The sequence below is a fragment of the Melanerpes formicivorus genome, unplaced genomic scaffold (assembly GCF_026170545.1).
Source record: "Melanerpes formicivorus ecotype bairdi unplaced genomic scaffold, bMelFor1.0.p_v2 SCAF_38, whole genome shotgun sequence".
Lineage (NCBI taxonomy): Eukaryota > Metazoa > Chordata > Aves > Piciformes > Picidae > Melanerpes > Melanerpes formicivorus.
Window position 1 is genome coordinate 736,169 of NW_027142390.1, and position 17,607 is coordinate 753,775.

The window sequence follows — 17,607 nt, forward strand, 5'->3', positions numbered from 1 at the left end:
AGTGGCTCAGCACTGCTCAGGATGAAGCCTTTTGTGTGCCCTGGGTAGCCCTGGCAGGGCCCTTCTCGGTGCCCCTGCCGGTGCCCGCGGGGCGCTGCCCGCCGCGGCAGCTCGCTGCTGCTGGTGGCTGGCTGGCAGGGTGGGGATTGCTTGTTCTAAGCCCAATTACAGCTGACAGCACTGAGCTGCTTATTTACAAACAGATCCATCTGCTGCTGGCCTGCCTGAGAGCACTGCCAGAGCAGCTCCAGGCCCCAGCTGCTGGGGGTGCCCAGGCTGGCACTCAGCGCGGCCGCAGGCAGCCTCCCCCCGGGGCTGGCATGGAGCCGTGTGGCACGCTCAGGGTGGGAGCTCAGACCCTTGGGAAGGGGCTGGGGGTAGGCACCAAGGCCCTGGGGGAGCATGCTGTGCCTCTTGGGTCTGCAGGGGGGAGGCTCTGGCTGGTGAGAAGTGCCCTGAGCTGAGAGCATCCTGCTGCTGGGCAGCAGCAGCCTGTGGCTCCGGGGGACCAGGGCAGCAGTTCTGGTGGCAAATGTTCCCCAAATGGGTAGCAGGAGGAGGGGCAACGGCTTGGAGCTGGAGGAGGGCAGATCTAGGCTGGGCATGGGGAAGAAATTCTCAACAGTGAGGCTGGGGAGGCTCTGGCACAGGCTGCCCAGGGAGGCTGAGGCTGGGCAGAGCCTGGCACAGGCTGCCCAGGGAGGCTGTGGCTGGGGAGGCTCTGGCACAGGCTGCCCTGGGAGGCTGAGGCTGGGGAGAGTCTGGCACAGGCTGCCCAGGGAGGCTGAGGCTGGGCAGAGCCTGGCACAGGCTGCACAGGGAGGCTGAGGAGAGCCTGGCACAGGCTGCCCAGGGAGGCTGAGGCTGGGCAGAGCCTGGCACAGGCTGCCCAGGGAGGCTGAGGCTGCCTCCTCCCTGGGGGTGTTCAGGGCCAGGCTGGATGAGCAGCCTGGGCTGGGGGAGGTGTCCCTGCCCCTGGCAGGGGGCTGGGGCTGGGTGATACTGCAGGTCCCTCCCAGGCCAGAGCCCTCCAGCATGCCCTGGGGGTGTGATCCAGCCCTGCTTCATCCAGCACCTGCAGCGTGCTGGCTGGGGGCAGCTGGCTGGGCAGCAGTGATGGGCAAAGGGATCTTGTGATGCTGTGTGGAGGGAGAGGGCAGAGCACAGTGAGACCATGAGGATAAAGCCTGAGTGTTTTGAGGCTCATTTGCTTCCTGGCAGTGAGGTCTGGGGCTGGGTTTGCTTCAGGGCTTGCAGATCCCTCAGCCTGCACAATCAGCCAGGGCTGGGCACCTGCCCTGCCTTGCTGTGTCCAGGCTCAGTGCTGGTTGGAGTCCAAGGCTCCCAAGAGAGGCTCCTCCTGAGCTCAGGAGTTGGGGATTCCCCCTGGTGAAGTGGGGTCCCAGAGCCCCCAGCCTGGGCCCCCTGCAGGGCACTGTGCCTGTGTGAGCTTCCCTTCCTCACATGCTCTCAGGGTGTGCACTTCAGAGCTTCCAGTGAGTGGCTAAGTCCTGACCTCCAGCTGGCTCCCCAGCGCTGGGGGCAGCCAGGGCTGGCTGGGAGGGTCTCAGATGTTGCCTGTCAGGCTCTGTGCCAGGCTGGCCCTGCCTGCTGCCACCCTCAGCTCCAGCAGCTTGCCCCTAATGAGCTCCCTGAAGGCCTCCCCGTGGGACCTCCCCCGGAGGGGAGCAGCCCAAGGCCATCAGAATGATAAAGGCCTCGAGAGCTCTGCCTGCTGCTTTGTGTGCAGGGATGAGGGAGCCTCCTGCCCCGCTGCTGGAGGCAGCCTGCAGCCCTGGGCAGAGCTTGCAAGTGGAGTGCAGTGGAATACAGCTCTGCTCTGGCTCGGTGCAGCCCCTGCCTGGCTGCAGCTTCAGCTCTGCCTGGCAGTGCAGGCACCCCTGGCAGATGCTCACCTGATCTGCTCAGCCCCCGGTGGGAGATGTGCCTCACTCCCTGCTTGCTCTGGGAGCTGGCCTTGCCTGGGGTCAGGCTGGGCTGTGAGCAGCAGCTGCCTGGTGCTGATGGAGAGCAGCCATCCAGCAGCAGCTCCTCCTGGGGGCAAGGCTGAGGCCAGGTCCTCCTGCTGCCTGCCCTGGGCTGAGCAGAGCCTCCCTCTGCAGAGGGAGACACCCAGCAGTGCTTCCCCCGGGCTTTACTTCTTAGTTCTGTACACCACGGATCCAGGCTGCAGGTTCAGAGCCTGCCTGCACTGGGGACTGCAGGTCCTGCTGCTGGGGTCCAGGCTGTGCCTCCCACCCTCGTGGGCTCCATGGCAGAAGGTCTGCAGGGCAGGCTTAGGAGATCCATGCAGTCAGAGAAAGGTTTGGGTGGGAAGGGACCTCCAGAGGTCACCTAACCCAACCCCCCTGCAGTGAGCAGGGACATCCTCTGCTGGATCAGGCTGCTCAGAGCCTTGGGTCAGGGCAGCCCTTCAGTGGTGAGATCCTGCTGCAGGCCCAGGGCAGGAGCTCTGCTCTGTGCCCCTGGTGGGGATGGAGGCAGCCTCAGTGGGTGAGCAAGAGCTGTCAGTGCTGCTGGAGCCCAGCACTTGGGGCTGCTTTGCATTTATCAGCATGCACCAAGGATTCCCAGGCTGCTGTGGGAAGCAGGCAGGGGCAGCAGGGAGTGGTGGATACCCCTCAGTGAGGCACAGCAGAGCGTGGTGGGGCCACTGCCAGCTCTGCCCTGCAGCTGTGTGCCTGCTGCTAAGTGCCAGCTGCTCAGGGAGCCGCTCCTGCTCTTGCTGCCAGTGCTGCCTCCCCTCAGGGAGGAGAGCCTTCGGCCTCTGGGGTGAAGGTGGAGGTGTTCCAGGTCACCCTGGGGAGCTGCTGGCCTGGCCCTGGACAGACAGCTTCAGATTCTCAAGTGCTTTGTCAGCAGGGAGGGCAGGAGGGCAGCAGGGGGGTGTTGTGTTGGGGTGGTACAGCTGCTGCTGGCTTGGGTCACAGCTGTGCTCTGCTGGCTCCAGAGCAGGGGAGATGCAGAGCCTGGGGTCACATCAGAGGGGTGGCCTCAAAAGCCTTCCCCACTTGGTTTGCTCTGGGTTACAGCTGGGCAGAGGCTGCTCTGAAGGCCAGATGTGATGTGATGAGATGAGAGTGCCTGGGCAGGCAAGGATCCTGAGTGAGTAATGCGTGGAGAAGGGCAGGGGAAGCACAATGAAGCTAAGGTCAGGGGACAGAGCAGGGGACTGTAGCTGGAGGCTGCGTGGCCATGTGCTGGAGGAGAAGAAAGATGACCTTGTGCTGGTTTGGTGCTTGCTGTGCTCCACAGCTCCCTGAGAGGAGCCTGGAGCTGCTCCTGTGCACCACTGCTGCCTGGCTGGGCTCAGCTGGGCTCTGCAGGAGCAGCCCAGGACCCTGGGCAGAGCTGCTGCCCAGGGGGGGCTCTGGAGATGCAGTGGGGGTCAGATGGCTGCCTTCATCTGGGTGCTCTCTGCGGGGATGAGGACACTGAGCTGCTCACTCTGGCTGCACTTGACTGCTGCAGCTTCCCCCCCCCTCCCCCGTGGCGCCAGGGGCAGCTTCCCCCCTCCCCCGTGGCACCAGGGGCAGCTTCCCCCCTCCCCCGTGGCGCCAGGGGCAGCTTCCCCCCCCCCCTCCCCCGTGGCGCCAGGGGCAGCTTCCCCCCTCCCCCGTGGCTCCAGGGGCAGCTTCCCCCCTCCCCCGTGGCGCCAGGGGCAGCTTCCCCCCTCCCCCGTGGCGCCAGGGGCAGCCCTGTGCTGCTGCAGCGTTCGGGTCGGCGTTGGCAGTGCTCGGGAAGAGCTGCCAGCGGCTGAGCCCCTCGTGTAGCAGAGGCTCCCAGCGGGTGGGTGATGAGTCGCTGTGGGGCAGAGCCTGGGGTCTGGCTGCCTGCAGGAGGCCTCAGCTGCCCCCACGCTCACCCAGGGGCAGTGCAGCAGCCGGCAGCAGCGCTGCAGGTCGCTGTGGAGCCCAGGGGTGCCCACGGGGCTGAGCCCCCTGGAGTCTCGCCCCGGGAGGCAGAGGGCTGTGGGATGCTGTGGTGATTGCTGACAGGCAGATGAGGGAAGATGGGAGAGGTGCTGCAGAAGGCTCTGCTGGGCTCCAGCGAGTGGTGCTGGCTCAGCAGGACCCAGGCCAGGCCAGCAGCGCTTGCAGCACAAGATCTGGACGTTGGGAAACGGAGCAGAACGCAGCAGAGGCCGAGGGCCAAGCAGGGTGGGGAGGAAGGAGCAGGGAGGGCTGAGCTCCATCCCCGGCTCGGGGGGAGGAGGGGTGGGCAAGGGCTTGGCTCCCCCGCGCCGCCGGGCAGGGCTCCGAGGCTGCCCGGGGGGCGAGGCGGCGGCGGGGGGGTCGCTGCTGCCAGGTCCCTCTGCGGAGCTGTGTCCTGGTGCCTGCCCTCGGGCCCAGCCTGCCTCTGCCTGCCTGCTGCGGCCGGGGGGCTCGGCGGGCACCCAGCCCCGGGGGGCGCGCAGGAGGCACGGGGGGCGAGCAGGAGGCACGGGAGGCGAGCAGGAGGCACGGGGAGCAGGAGAGCTGGGGTCTGGGAGCTGTGTGGAGGCAGTGTCCCGGCGAGGCAGGGCAGAGGGGGGCAGCCTGCGGAACATGAGATGATTTGGAGTATTTTTGGCTGATCCTTCAGGCTGGGAATTTGTTTGCAGCAGAGCAGTGGGGGAGAGAGGAAGGAGCTGTCTGGTCTGGTGGAAAAACCAGGCTGGGGAAGCTGGGGGCTGAGGCCCTGCTGGGATCTGTTCTGCAGCTGCTGGGGGGCTGCAGCCTGCCCGGGCGGGGGGCATGCCAAACCCACTGGATGTGAGCTGCCCCAGGTGCCCTGCCTTGGCGGGGGCCGGGGCTGGGTGATCTCCAGAGGGCACTTCCAGCCCCTGCCGTGCTGGCTGCAGGCTGCTGCTGGGGCCCTGACACCTCCGAGTCTCCAAACTGGGATCGCAGCTGGAGCCTGAGGGTGTGCAGGGGGGTGGCCGGTGGCAGGGGGAGGGGGGCGGTGGCAGGGGGAGCGGGGCGGTGGCAGGGGAGGGGGGCGGTGGCAGGGGGAGGGGGGCGGTGGCACGGGGAGGGTGGCAGGGGGAGCGGGGCGGTGGCAGGGGAAGGGGGGCGGTGGCACGGGGAAGGTGGCAGTGGCAGGGGGGCGGTGGCACGGGGAGGGGGGGCGGTGGCAGGGGAGGGGGGGCGGTGGCAGGGGGAAGGTGGCAGTGGCAGGGGGGCGGTGGCACGGGGAGGGGGCTGCCGGCTGCCTTCTCCTGCGTGCTGTGGGGCTGGCGATCCATCAGTCTGCACCATCTCCGCAGACTGCAGCCTGAGCTTATTTTAGCAGCGCAGCAATCAGCAGCAATTAGCAATCTGCTGCGGGGGGAGGCTGCCAGGGAAGCAGGCGGCAGCCCTGCCGCATGCACTGCGCCCGGCACCCCCTGCCTGCGGCTCCCCGCGGCCGGCACGGCCCCGCCGCAGCTCCCGGGGCTGCGGGGACCCTCCTCAGCCTGGCACCGATCTGCTGCAGCTGAAAGAGAGCAGCTGCAGCTCGGCAGCGTGGGGCTCTGCTCCCAGCTCAGGTGTCGGGGTGCGAGGGGTGGGAGCAGGGCGATGCCGGCAGCGCTGCGCAGATGGCTGCAGCCTGAGCTCCAGACGAGGCTGCAGAGCCCTGTGAAGGGCAGAGCCCTGTGAAGGGCAGAGCCTGCCCCAGGGTGTCCCAGCGTGCCCAGTGCCCCTGGCGCTGGTGGGAATGCCAGGGGTGGGGCGGGCCAGGCAGCGAGATCTGCTCTGTTCACAGACTCCTAGAATGGGTTTGGCTGGAGGGGACTCAAAGCTGATCCAGTGCCAGCCCCTGCCAGGGGCACGGACACCAGCCCAGGCTGCTCAGGGCCTCACCCACGCCTTGGTCTGCTTTGCCCTGCTCGGTGCCCTGTAGTGTTTTAGACAGACGTTCCCTGGCTGGCACCTCGGCCAGCCCCAGCCCCATGGTTTGCCCTGGGAGAGGGGATGGCAATGCCAGGAGTCAGAGAGCTCTGCAGGCCTGAATGGGAGCGGGGGGAGGAAGGCGTTTGGCGTTGCAGCGGTGCAGGGACAGGATGCTTTGAGGGGGCAGATGCCAGTCCTGCAGGCAGTGCCCCGCTGGTGGTGCCCGCCGGGGAGCACGGCACAGCCTGGCAGAGGAGCCGGGCGGGCACAGCTGGGTGGCTGCTGGCACCCGTGGGTGCTGCGTGTCCTGCCGGTGCTGCCGAGGAGCTGCACCCCCTGCGCACCCAGCGCCGGCCCCGCCGCTGCCTCGCCTTGCTGCGAGCCCTCTCCATGGCTGGGCTGAGGAATGCGGGGCGCTGGGGAGAGCCTTTTCATCATCCTCTCCTTTATTCCGTGCGGGGGCTCGGGGGTGATTCACAGCCCTGCGCAGCCCTTTATTCCTGCCACTCTGAATGCCTTCTCCTTTGCATCTTAATAGCCCCAAGCACAGAGCTCTGCTGACGCCAGCCAGGGGCATTCAGAGTGTCAAAGACTTTCTCCGGCGGCCCCGGCAGACAAAGCCTCCTCTGAACCCTGGCCGCGGGCTGGAGGGAGCAGGGATGGAGCCTCTGGAGCTGCTGCAGCCTGTGCCAGCAGGGCAGCCAGGAGATGGCTTTTCTCTGGGGCAGAACCTACCATCTGCTTCGGGAGGCTTCCTTTTGTTCTTCTCCAGCCTTCAACAAGCCCCACAGCAGCCCTGCCTGCCTCTTCTCTTTAATGCTTTAATTGGTTCTTAGGGGCTTCTCCCTGCCGCCAGGGACAGAGGAGGAGCAAACCCACTGAGCCCAGCTGTTCCCTTTCCCCTTCCCATCCCCTCCCTGCTCGGGAAGCAGCTGGGGATGGAGCTCACCTGGGCAGGGCTCCTGGCTGTGGGGACCAGCTGCTGGTGCAGGCAGAGATCCCCCAAAGACAGGGCCGGCAGAGCACTGCCAGCAGAGCACTGCCAGCAGTGGCTGGGTGGGCTTGGAATGGACCTCTTCCAAGTGTGGCTTGATGAAAACCGGCCCCAACCAGGCCAGACAGACTCCAAACACTCCCAGGGCTGTGTCGCTGTGTCCTTGGACTCCTCCACCTCCAGTCCCATCCCTTACCCCTCCCAGAGCATCAGCACAGGCAGTGCTGGGCAGTGGGGGCTCACTGCCCTGTGCTGCCCGGGCAGGCAGGTGTGGGGACAGCTGAGTGCAGGCAGCCTGTGGGGAGCAGAGCCATGACCCCCCCAGCAGACCCAGGCTGGGTGAATGCAGGCCCTGCAGCTGCAGCTCTGAGTGCAGTCTCCCTGTCTCAGAGCATGCTGCTTCCCCTGCTGACTCCTTGCCCCATGCTCCCTGGGGCTCCTGCTCCCCCCTGGCAGTTGTGTTCCGTGCTCGGTGCAGCCTCCAGCCCTGGCACCTCTGGGCCTGAGGCTGAAGTTAAGAATAGGAACTGCCTGGGTGGCTTTGCCTGCTGGGGCTTTGGTTTCCTTCCCTTTCCTGCCCGAGGAGCATGGGCTGTCCCAGCAGGGCAGAGCTGCCTGCACAGGGCAGGGGAGTGGCTGCTCTGCTGCCCCCCAGCCTCTCCTCCCCTGCTGCTGGGCACTGTCCCTTCGGGAGCCGCTTGGCCACTGCCAGCTCTGCATCCAGAGTCGGCCTGGGAGGGAGGTGTGCTGGCAGCAGCCTCTGGGGGTTTGGGTTGCAGGAGCCAGTGGTGACAGCCAGCAGCTGAAGTGGGCACTGCGACCGTGGGTGAGGAGCAGAGGGACTGGCAGTGCCTGGAGAGCCAGCTGGGAGATCTGCTGCCCATGGCTCATGGCAGGAGAGCTTTGCCTCTGGGAGTGCTTCCCAGCTGCTCTGTGGTGACTCCAGGGCTTCATGGTCACCAGCACAGCTTTGATCTGCCCTTGTCCTCTTTGCTCCCTACCTAAGCCAAGGGGGGCTGGGTACAGGTGGGCTGAGCACCTCCAGCGCTTCCAGGCAGCCTTACAGCGAAGCTCCAGTCTGAAGCAGTGAAGTGTGCTGCTGCTGGCTGCCACCGAGGCTGCTGCTGCGTCCTGCTGGCTGCCACCGAGGCTGCTGCTGCGTCCTGCTGGGTTGGGAGTGTGAAAGGCTTGGGGCAGGTCACCTGCAGGGACCCACTGCCAGCTCCTGCTGCAGGCTCAGCACAGCAGTCCTGCCCAGGTCCTGCTGGGGCTCAGCCCCCAGACATCCTTTGAGCCTCTGCTTCCAGCATGGTCGTGCTGGGGGTACCTCAGCTGGGCCTCTTCTGCTCCCAGTCATGGCTGTGTGTGGTGGGAGGGCTGGGCGGGGGTGGGGCAGATGATGGCTCGGAGCTGGTTCACTGCAGGACACATTGTGTGGGACCTCCCTGGCTCGGTCTGGGCTGAGCTGGGACCAGCACCTGGGCTTTGGGGGGGCTGGGTGAGCCTGGGTGAGCCTGGGTGCAGGGCCTGGGGAGCAGCAGGTGCCTGGCTGGGACAAACCTCCTGCCTGTGGTCTCCTGCGGTGGGAGCCTGCGCTGGCCGAGCAGTTCTGTCTTGAGCTGCTGGCGGCAGCAGCCTTGTTTGTCATCGAGGAAGATGACCTAGAAAGATAAGAGAGTGTGCTGTGTCTGCCGGGGTGGAGTTCCCCTCCGGCACCGGGATGGAGTAGCTGCGGCGCTCCCAGCAGGCTGTCAGGAGAGCATCTCCTGCTCGGGGCAGGCTCCTCCACACCTGCTCTGCCCCAGCCTCTGCTCCGGGAGCAGGCCCAGCCTCAGCTGCTGTGGTGCTCACGTGTGGGCACTTCCAGCTGCAGTCTGAATATTGCTGTGACAAATGACAGTGAGGGGAGCTGGAGCTGCCCCCGGGGAGGATGGCCCTGCTCCGACAGCCCTCCAGGAAGGGAAGTTCTCTTCGTGGCTGGCTGCTTGTGCCCTGCAGGCACGGTGGGGAGCCCATGGTGAGCTCCAGGCTCCTGGCTGTAGCCCCCAGGAGTGAGGGTTGAAGGGGCAGGGACTGGGGCAGGCTCCAGAAGCCAGCTTGGTTAGCAGCAAACCCAGGGTGGTGCTTCCCTGCCCCTGCCAGCCCTGAGCCAGGGCTTCCAAACCGCCTGGCCCCACATCTGCTCCCTGGGCATGCTCCCCCCAGGGCCCCCCCAGGCTTGCCAGGAGGGCAGGGGGTTCCCAGGAGGGCAGGAATCACCTAGGTCAGGGTCTGGTTTCTTACTTTCAGTTCCCTTTTCCGTGGCTGTGAATGGAGAGGTTGTGCTGCAGCCTGGGCAGCAGCTGCCTGCGGGCTCAGGGGGCACAGCTGGGGCTGCTCCCTGGCAGTGCCTCTGGTCTGGCTGTGTTTGAGGTGGGCTGGCTCCTGAGGAGCTCCCCTAGGCTGGGATTAAAGACATGCAGGAAGCTCCCCTGCAAAGCAGCAGTGTCCCTGGGCTGCTCTCAGCCTTGCAGCAGCCTCAGCCTGTTCTGTGCTGGGATCCCAGCCCCCTCCTGGCAGAGCAGAGCTGCCCCTGGCTCTGTCTCACCATGAGCCCAGCCTCTGTCCTTCCCAGGGCAGGAGGAGCCTTCCCTGCTTGCCCTGGGCTGTCTGCTCTCCTGGACACACAGCGGCATCCCCAGAGCAGCTGGGGGTGGCTGGGCTGTCCCCAGCCCCTGGGCTAGAGGCTGCTGGCAGCTTGGCTTGGCCCTGCTCTCCTGGTTGTGCCCAGGGAGGAGGAGGACTCTGGAAGCTTTCATCCTGTTGCCAGAGAAACCTCTGCCTTTGTCTGCCCCTGTCTGAGCAGCTGGAGCCTGGGGAGCTGGGGAGGGGGTGGTGTGCAGGATGCCACAGCTCCGGGAGGAGGAGGAGGAGGGTTCTCACTTGTGTGGGGTCCAGCTGTGGACTGTGGCTGGTGGGGCTGGGCCATGTGGGGCTCCCTGCCCCACGGCTCTGCTGCCTGGAGTGTTGCTGCATCCCCATCCAGGCTTTCCCACTTCTGGAGCAGGCTGGCTGCTGTGGTGCCTCCTCCTGCAGCTGAGGCTGCAGCCCTGCATCAGCCTGAGCCCTGCAGGCCTCTCTGCCCCCTGCTTTCCCTCACCTTCTGCCCGTGTGGAGCTCCTTGGCTTGAGCTGTCAAAGCCCATCCTGAGCTCCTGTGCCTTGTGCTGGCTCTGCAGCCTGCCCAGGAGCTCCTGCACGCAGCCACCCTGCTGGGGCCCTGCTGTGCTCAGCCCTTCCTGCAGCACTTGGGTAGGGCTTTGGGTGTTGGTTTCTGCCAGCAGTTCCTGTGAGTCCCGGGGTCAGCCCAGGCCTGCTGAGCTGCCTGCTCTGCTCCTGCAGACCTGCAGCATTCCTGCTCCCATCCTGCTGGTGCTGGGCAGAAGCTGGGCTGGGGGCTCTCTTTCCTGGCGAGGTTTGCTCTTCAGGCCAGCCAGGAGAGCTCTGCTGCTAGGGTCGTGGGCACTGCTTGAACCGAGGGAGCTCTGAGCCCAGCTTGGGTCATGTCTTTGAGACACCTTCGGCTCCCTTAGTGCTGCTGTCCAGGGCAGCTTCCCAGGTCGTTTCCCCCTGCTGCGGGGAAGGACTCCAGCAGCTGAGTCCCAGCGGTAGCCCTGCACACTGCCCTGGCTGCAGCTGCCTGCTGCTGCTTCTGTTGGTGTCCCTCCTGCTCCTCTGCTTCCTCAGGGCCACTGAGAGCTGCTCCGGAGCCCACCTTGGCTGGCAGCCCCGGGGGTGCCCCAGGGGTGCCCCGTGTGCCCCGCTCTGGGGGTGCCCCGTGTGCCCCGCTCTGGGGGTGCCCCAGGCGTGCCCCGTGTGCCCTGCCCCGGGGGTGCTCTGGGGGTGCCCCATGTGCCCCGCTCTGGGGGTGCCCTGTGTGCCCTGCCCCAGGGGTGCCCCGGGGGTGCCCCGTGTGCCCTGCCCCGGGGGTGTCCCGGGGGTGCCCCGGGGGTGCCCCGTGTGCCCCGCTCTGGGGGTGCTCTGGGGGTGCCCCGTGTGCCCTGCCCCGGGGGTGCCTGTGCCGAGGCCGGGAGGGGACAGCTCCCCGGGGCGGTGCTGCTGACGCCTGTGCTTGTCCTCTCCTCCCTGCGGCTGCAGAGATCCGGAGCCAGCTGGTGGAGCAGTTCAAATGCCTGGAGCAGCAGTCGGAGTCGCGGCTGCAGCTGCTGCAGGACCTGCAGGAGTTCTTCCGCAGGAAGGCAGAGATCGAGCTGGAGTACTCCCGCAGCCTGGAGAAGCTGGCCGAGCGCTTCTCCTCCAAGATCCGCAGCTCCAGGGAGCACCAGTTCAAGTGAGCTGCAGCCGCGGGGCCGCCGGGGCCACAGCCGGCCCGCGGGGGGCGCTCCGAGCGCACGGCCCCGCAGCCCAGCGAAGGAAGAGGTCGGAGGAGACCTCCTGCCCCAGCACTCAGCAGGGCTCACGGAACCCTGAGGCTTGGAGTGCTGGGGCCAGGGCGCTGCGGGGCCAGGGCGCTGTGGGGCTGGGCGCTGCAGGATGCTGCGGGTGAGGGCGCTGCGGGGCCAGGGTGCTGCAGGATGCTACAGGGTGAGGGCACTGCAGGGTTAGGGCAATGCGGGATGCTGCAGGGTTAGGGCGCTGCAGGATGCTGCGGGGTTAGGGCTCTGTGGGATGCTGCAGGGTTAGGGTGCTGCGGGATGCTGCGGGGTTAGGGCGCTGCGGGATGCTGCGGGGTTAGGGCGCTGCAGGATGCTGCGGGGTTAGGGCGCTGTGGGGCCGGGGCGCTGCAGGATGCTGCGGGGTTAGGGCGCTGCGGGATGCTGCGGGGTTAGGGCGCTGCGGGATGCTGCAGGGTTAGGGCGCTGCGGGATGCTGCGGGGTTAGGGCGCTGTGGGGCCGGGGCGCTGCAGGATGCTGCGGGGTTAGGGCGCTGCGGGATGCTGCAGGGTTAGGGCGCTGCGGGATGCTGCAGGGTTAGGGCGCTGCGGGATGCTGCGGGGTTAGGGCGCTGCGGGATGCTGCGGGGTTAGGGCACTGTGGGGCCGGGGCGCTGCGGGATGCTGCGGGGTTAGGGCGCTGCGGGATGCTGCAGTGCCGGCGCGCGTGTCCGTGCCCTGCGGGCGCTGCCCTGAGCCGGTGCTGTGCCCGCAGGAAGGACCAGCAGCTGCTGTCTCCGGTGAGCTGCTGGTCGCTGGTGCTGACGCAGACGCGGCGCGAGAGCCGCGACCACGCCACCCTCAACGACATCTTCCTCAACAACGTCAGCGTGCGCCTGGCGCAGGTCGGCGACGACGTCATCAGGCTCTTCAAGAAGGTGGGCAGGGGCCTGGGGGCTGCCGGGGCACCGAGGGGGCTCGGGGGGGGCTGCCCCCGGCGGGCTCCCGAGGCGCAGTGGAGGCAGAGGACGGAGGCCTGGGAGCTCTGCCCGGGGAAATGGGAAGCCAGAGCAGGGCAGGCCCAGAGCAGCTCCCCGCAGACACCTCCAGGGAGCTGCTGCGGGGTGGGGAGGGACAGGGTGCAAACGCTGCGAGGTGACAGCCAAAGGCTTCTGGAGCGTGGAACTGCTGTGGAAGAGCTTGGAGCGGGGGGGGGGGTGAGGTACCTTGCCCCACCGAGCTGCCAGGAGGTGCTGCAGAGCAGAGCTGCGCCAGGCAGAGACAGAACCAGAGTGCTGTGGGACGGAGGGGACCTCCAGAGCTCCTGCGGTCCCCCCCCTGCCGTCAGCAGGGACATCCTCCAGCAGAGCAGGAATATCGCTGCAGCCTCTCCAGGGGGTGCTGGCCCAGGGCCTGTAAAGAGCCTGAGGTGCCAGGGGAGGAGGAGGGAGGTGTCCCCCGGTGCCTGAGCTGGCAGCAGTGCCAGGGATGGAAGGTGGAAGTGTGGTGACCTTGGGAGGGCTCCTGCAGGGCTGCAGAGGACAGGGCAGCATCTGACACCCCCAGGCCGGTTGGGTGAAGCTCCAGGGAGGAGCAGGGGGCCAGGCAGGGGGCAGGCCCTGGGGGGCAGGCAGTGGCTTGCTGGGGAGTCATCCACAGGAGCCCCAGGGAGGTGTTTCCGGGGGGGGCACCGGCAGTGCCTCAGGGGGGTTGGGATGGTGCCTTGCTGGAGCTCCTGAAGCAGAGGAGCTGCTGAGATACAGGGGGGCTGCTTTGTGGGGTGATGCCTGCTTAGAATCAGGGATCAAGAGGAAGGGGAGGCCAGGGGGAGGCTGAGCTGTGTCATGGTTGCCCTCAGCATGGATCCCACCTTGGGGGCGTCCAGGTTACTGCAGGGACACCTCCAGGCTGACCTTGAATGCCTGCAGGGGTGGAGCCTCCACCACATCCCTTGCAGCCTGTTCCTGAGGGGCTGTGGGGCCTGGCAGCCGTGTCTGCTGGGAGGCATGGGGCACATGAGGGGCAGCAGGAGCAGCCTGGGGACAGCCTTGCTGGGACGTCCATCCCAGCCCTGCAGCTGGCAGGGGGAGCTCAGGGGAGGAGGAGGAGGAGGAGGAGGCCTTAGCTGCTCTGTGCACACCCTTGTGCCTGAGGCACCCCTGGGAGCCTGCAGGAGCGTGGGGTGCAGAGGGGTTAAAGCTCTGCAGCTGTGGCTCCGCTGCTGGCTGTGGCTGGCTCTGGGGGGGGGCTGGGGGCCATTTTTCTGCAGAGCTGTCACACTGAATCCCTCCCAGCCAAGATTTATCCATGGGCTGTGACACACTGTGGGTGCAGGGAGGGGCTGGCAGGGTTTGGTTTGTAGATGCAGAGGGTCTGGGGAAGCAGGGGGGGTGTCTGGAGAGGGGGTGTCTGGGTGGGTGGCATCTGCAGGGGTGGCATTTGGGGTGTGGGGAAGCACAGAGCTAAGGAGCAAGTGCTCAGCACCATGGAAATCTGCTCCTGGTCCCCTCGCTGCCCTGCCTGCTCCCAGGTGTTCACCAGGGAGCTCTGGCCTCCTGCTGAGCAGCAGCAGCCCTGGCCTGGGACATGCAGGCTCTGCAGGCAGAGGGCTGCTCCTCGGGGTGAGCAGTGGTGTCCCCTCAGCAGGGGCTGCAGAGCTCTGCAGGTACTGAAGGGTGCCCCAGAGCTTGGCAGCTGGGGAGCAGCCTCCTGTGCAGCCCAGCCTGGCCTGCAGCACAGCCTGAGCAGCTGGAGTGAGCAGCTGGAGTGAGCAGCTGGAGTGAGCAGCTGGAGTGAGCAGCTGTGTGCCCTGCCTGCTGCAGCAGGAGCCCTGCTGGCGAGGGAGGCAGAGCAGGGAAGCTCAGCTGGGCAACTCCCTGGAGCTGGCAGCCTGAGCCCTGCTCCTGGCACTGGAGATGGCCAGGGCAAGGTGTGGATGTGGCTGACAGGCAGGCAGTGAGGGGAGGTGCTGAGATGGCACTGCAGAGATCAGCCACTGGGAGCCTGTGCCCCATGGGACCCCAGAGCACCTCCACCGTGGCCTCTCCTCCCCCCATTTCTGCTGCCTGTAGTGCACTGCAGTCTCACTGTGCCTTTCAGAAGCGCACTCTGAGTGTGACAGAGTCTCCACTCTGCTTCCTTTGGTCTTGCAGAGCAAGGAGATTGGCCTGCAGATGCATGAGGAGCTGCTGAAGGTCACCAACGAGCTCTACACGGTGAGTGGAGAGCTGCCCCTGCCCAGCCTGCCCCTGCTCAGCCTGCCCCTGCTCAGCCTGCCCCTGCTCAGCCTGCCCCTGCCCCTGCCCAGCCTGCCCCTGCCCAGCCTGCCCCTGCCCCTGCCCCTGCCCAGCCTGCCCCTGCCCAGCCTGCCCCTGCTCAGCCTGCCCCTGCCCAGCCTGCCCCTGCCCCTGCCCAACCTGCCCCTGCCCCTGCCCCTGCCCCTGCCCAGCCTGCCAGGCCGTGGCTGCAGCCTGATGTCTGTGCAGGGCTTGGGGAGGCTCTGCCCCTCTGCTGCTCCTGCTTGTGCAGAGAGACTCAGTCCTCCTGGGCCCTGCTCTTGGAACTCCTCCAGGCAGGGACTGCCCCAGCCTGTCCCAGTGCCACTGCCTGAGTCCTTCAGCTCCTCCCCAGGAGCTCTGCCTGAGCCTGCTCTTCAGCACGAGGTCAGGCCTCTCCTGCCTTGTCAGGGCAATGTGAGAGCAAACATCAGATCCCGAGGGCAGGTGATGAGAGGGGACAGGGTGACTAAAGGCATCAGGAGAGAAGAGCAGATGTGCTCCTCTGGCCAGCTCCCTGAAAGCCATCAGCCTGCCCTGAAGGGAAAGGCTGTGGCAGGAGCTGTGCCTGCAGTTTCCCTGGCACTGGCTCAGCATCCATCCAGAGCCTGACATTCAAGGGGAGGTGTGGCTGCAGCCCAGCCTGGCACTGCCCGTGCCTGGCAGCAGCAGCAGGAGGAGCACTGAGTGGTGGCAGGAGACAAACTCCATTTCCACCTGGGAGCTGCAGCTCCTCCAGCTTCAGGCTGGGTTCCACTCTCAGGGAGGCAGAGCAGGGCATGTGCAAGTGTGAGGTTGGGTCAAGAGCGACTCCAGGCTGCCTTTGGCCTCCTGACAGCCCCTGTGCTGCGGCCCCCTGCCCTGCAGCCCCCTGCCCCGGCTGCAGAGCTCTGGGAGACGTTCCTGCACATGGAGATCTCTGGCCGTGGGTGTGCTGGGGGAACATCCAGCCCGGCCCTGCAGCGAGAGGGGGTGAGGAGGACAGCTCCTGCGCCACCCCTGTGCCAGTTCAGCACAGGGCCAGAGATGAGCTCAGCCCCAGGGGGCTTTCCCTTGCCCCCCTAATGCCACCACGGCCTCGGCCGGCCCCGGGGCCTGCCGCAGGCTGCCCGCGGCTCCGCTCAGCGCTGCCCGGGGTGGCTGCGGGGCAGGGCACTCACAGGCTGCTCCCCTCAGGTGATGAAGACCTACCACATGTACCATGCAGAGAGCATCAGCGCCGAGAGCAAGCTGAAGGAGGCTGAGAAGCAGGAGGAGAAGCAGTTCAACAAGGCAGGGGACAGCAGTGTGAACCTGCTGCGGCACGAGGAGCGGCCCCAGCGCCGCAGCTCCGTCAAGAAGATTGAGAAGATGAAGGAGAAGGTGAGGGCAGGGCAGGAGCCGTCTGGGGCCGGGCTCAGGGGGCTCTCTGCCCAGGCAGGGCCCTGCTGTGGGGGCTGTGCTTGGCCTTCTGGCCAAGAGGGCACTCTGAGCCCCGCGGCTGTCCCAGGGTCCCTGCCCGGGCTGGGTCTGTAGAGCTGCAGAGCTGCTGCCTGCACAGGCTGCTGGCTCCAGCAGCTGCAGTCCAGCTTCAGCACATCCCACGGAGCTCAGCACCTCCCACGGAGCTCAGCACCTCCAGGGCTGTCCTTCTCTTCCTTTTGGAGAGCAAGCAGCAGCTTCCCCAGCTGGGACCTGCTTGCTCCACGCTGTCCCAGCTGTGGGACATGGGCAAGCAGCAGCAGGCTGCAGCCTGTCCTGGTGGCTGGGGGTTGGAACTGGGTGAGCTTGGAGGTCCCTTCCAACCCAGCCCTCTCTCAGTCTCTGAACCTTTGAGGGTCCCTTCCCCTCTCTGCAGCCTGTGGTCCCATGAGCCCTGCCCCGTGCCCTGAGGCTGTGTTTTGCTCCCCAGAGGCAGGCCAAGTACTCTGAGAACAAGCTGAAGTGCACCAAGGCCAGGAACGACTACCTGCTGAACCTGGCGGCTGCCAACGCTGCTGTCAGCAAGTACTACATCCACGACGTGTCCGACCTCATCGACGTGAGTGCTGCCCCGCCCCCGCCCCGCCCCCGCCCCGCCCCTGCCCCCAGCCTGCTGGCTCCTGGCCTGCCCTCCTGCCTGCTGGGGCCCAAGGGGTTAACCACCCTTAGCGGGGGGGGGCTTGCTCTGCACCGGGCTTTCCCCCACCCCCCCTGCTGCTTTTTCACCCCCAGCTCCACTCTCTGCCTGGGCTCTGCCCCAGCTGCTGGGGCTGTGAGCAGAGCCAGGGCTGCCACTGATCCCAGGCTGGCTTGGGTTGGAAGGAGCCTGAAGCTCATCCAGTGCAAGCCCCTGCAGCCAGCAGGGCCATCTGCAACTGCAGCAGGCTGGTCAGAGCCCCAGGCAGCCTGACCTGCAGCGGTGCAGGCACAGGGCACCCACAGCTTCTCTGGGCAGTGCTCAGAGCTGGCCTCCCCTGACTCTGCTCATGTGAATTGCTCTCTCCAGTCCCTGGGTGAAAGCTGGAGTTTGGTGACTGCAGGCTGTGAAGCAGCCTGAGCCAAGCATGCTCCTGGCCTGAGCTCATGCTGCTAGGGACTGCTGCTGGAGTGCTCTGCACCTTGCCTGCTGTGTCAGAGCTTGCTCAGCTCTGGCTGTTGGGGACCTTAGCAGATGTGGTGCTTCCCTCCCTGCTCAAGCAAGCTCCTGCCCTGACCCCTCCAGCTCAGATCTGTTCCTCTGAGCATCCATTCCAGCAGGGGCTGCAACCCCTGGGGTGTTTGGGACCCCTGGGCTGTCCTCTTAGTTCTCTTTGGCATTTAAGAGGCCATGTGAGAAACTAACAACATGATAGAGCCAGCTGAGGGCTGAGAACCTTGGCTTGCTCAGGGGCTCTCTGGTCCAGCCAGGGCTCTCTGCTCCCCCTGGGGGCTCTCTGCTCCAGCCAGGGCTCTCTGCTCCCCCTGGGGGCTCTCTGCTCCAGCCAGGGCTCTCTGCTCCCCCTGGGGGCTCTCTGCTCCAGCCAGGGCTCTCTGCTCCCCCTGGGGGCTCTCTGCTCCCCCTGGGGGCTCTCTGCTCTCCCTGGGGGCTCTCTGCTCCCCCTGGGGGCTCTCTGCTCCAGCCAGGGCTCC

At 66.6% G+C, this 17,607-nt stretch overlaps 1 protein-coding gene across 4 annotated transcripts in view; it reads left to right on the forward strand.

The window, feature by feature from the left end:
- The window catches only part of SRGAP3 (SLIT-ROBO Rho GTPase activating protein 3), a 54,820-nt gene that overhangs the window by 10,690 nt on the left and 26,523 nt on the right, over positions 1-17,607 (forward strand). For 3 of the 4 annotated variants that reach the window (XR_010989658.1, XM_068157744.1, XM_068157746.1), the window contains exons 2-6: positions 11,007-11,199; positions 12,018-12,180; positions 14,395-14,457; positions 15,694-15,879; positions 16,409-16,537. Coding sequence is in view for 3 of the 4 variants with exons in the window: in XM_068157744.1 (XP_068013845.1) it covers positions 11,007-11,199; positions 12,018-12,180; positions 14,395-14,457; positions 15,694-15,879; positions 16,409-16,537 (734 nt within the window). In the remaining variant the exon portion in view is untranslated. Of the gene's footprint in view, positions 1-3,036; positions 3,127-11,006; positions 11,200-12,017; positions 12,181-14,394; positions 14,458-15,693; positions 15,880-16,408; positions 16,538-17,607 lie in introns of those variants that run through there. The other variant, XM_068157745.1, reaches the window with a different exon arrangement.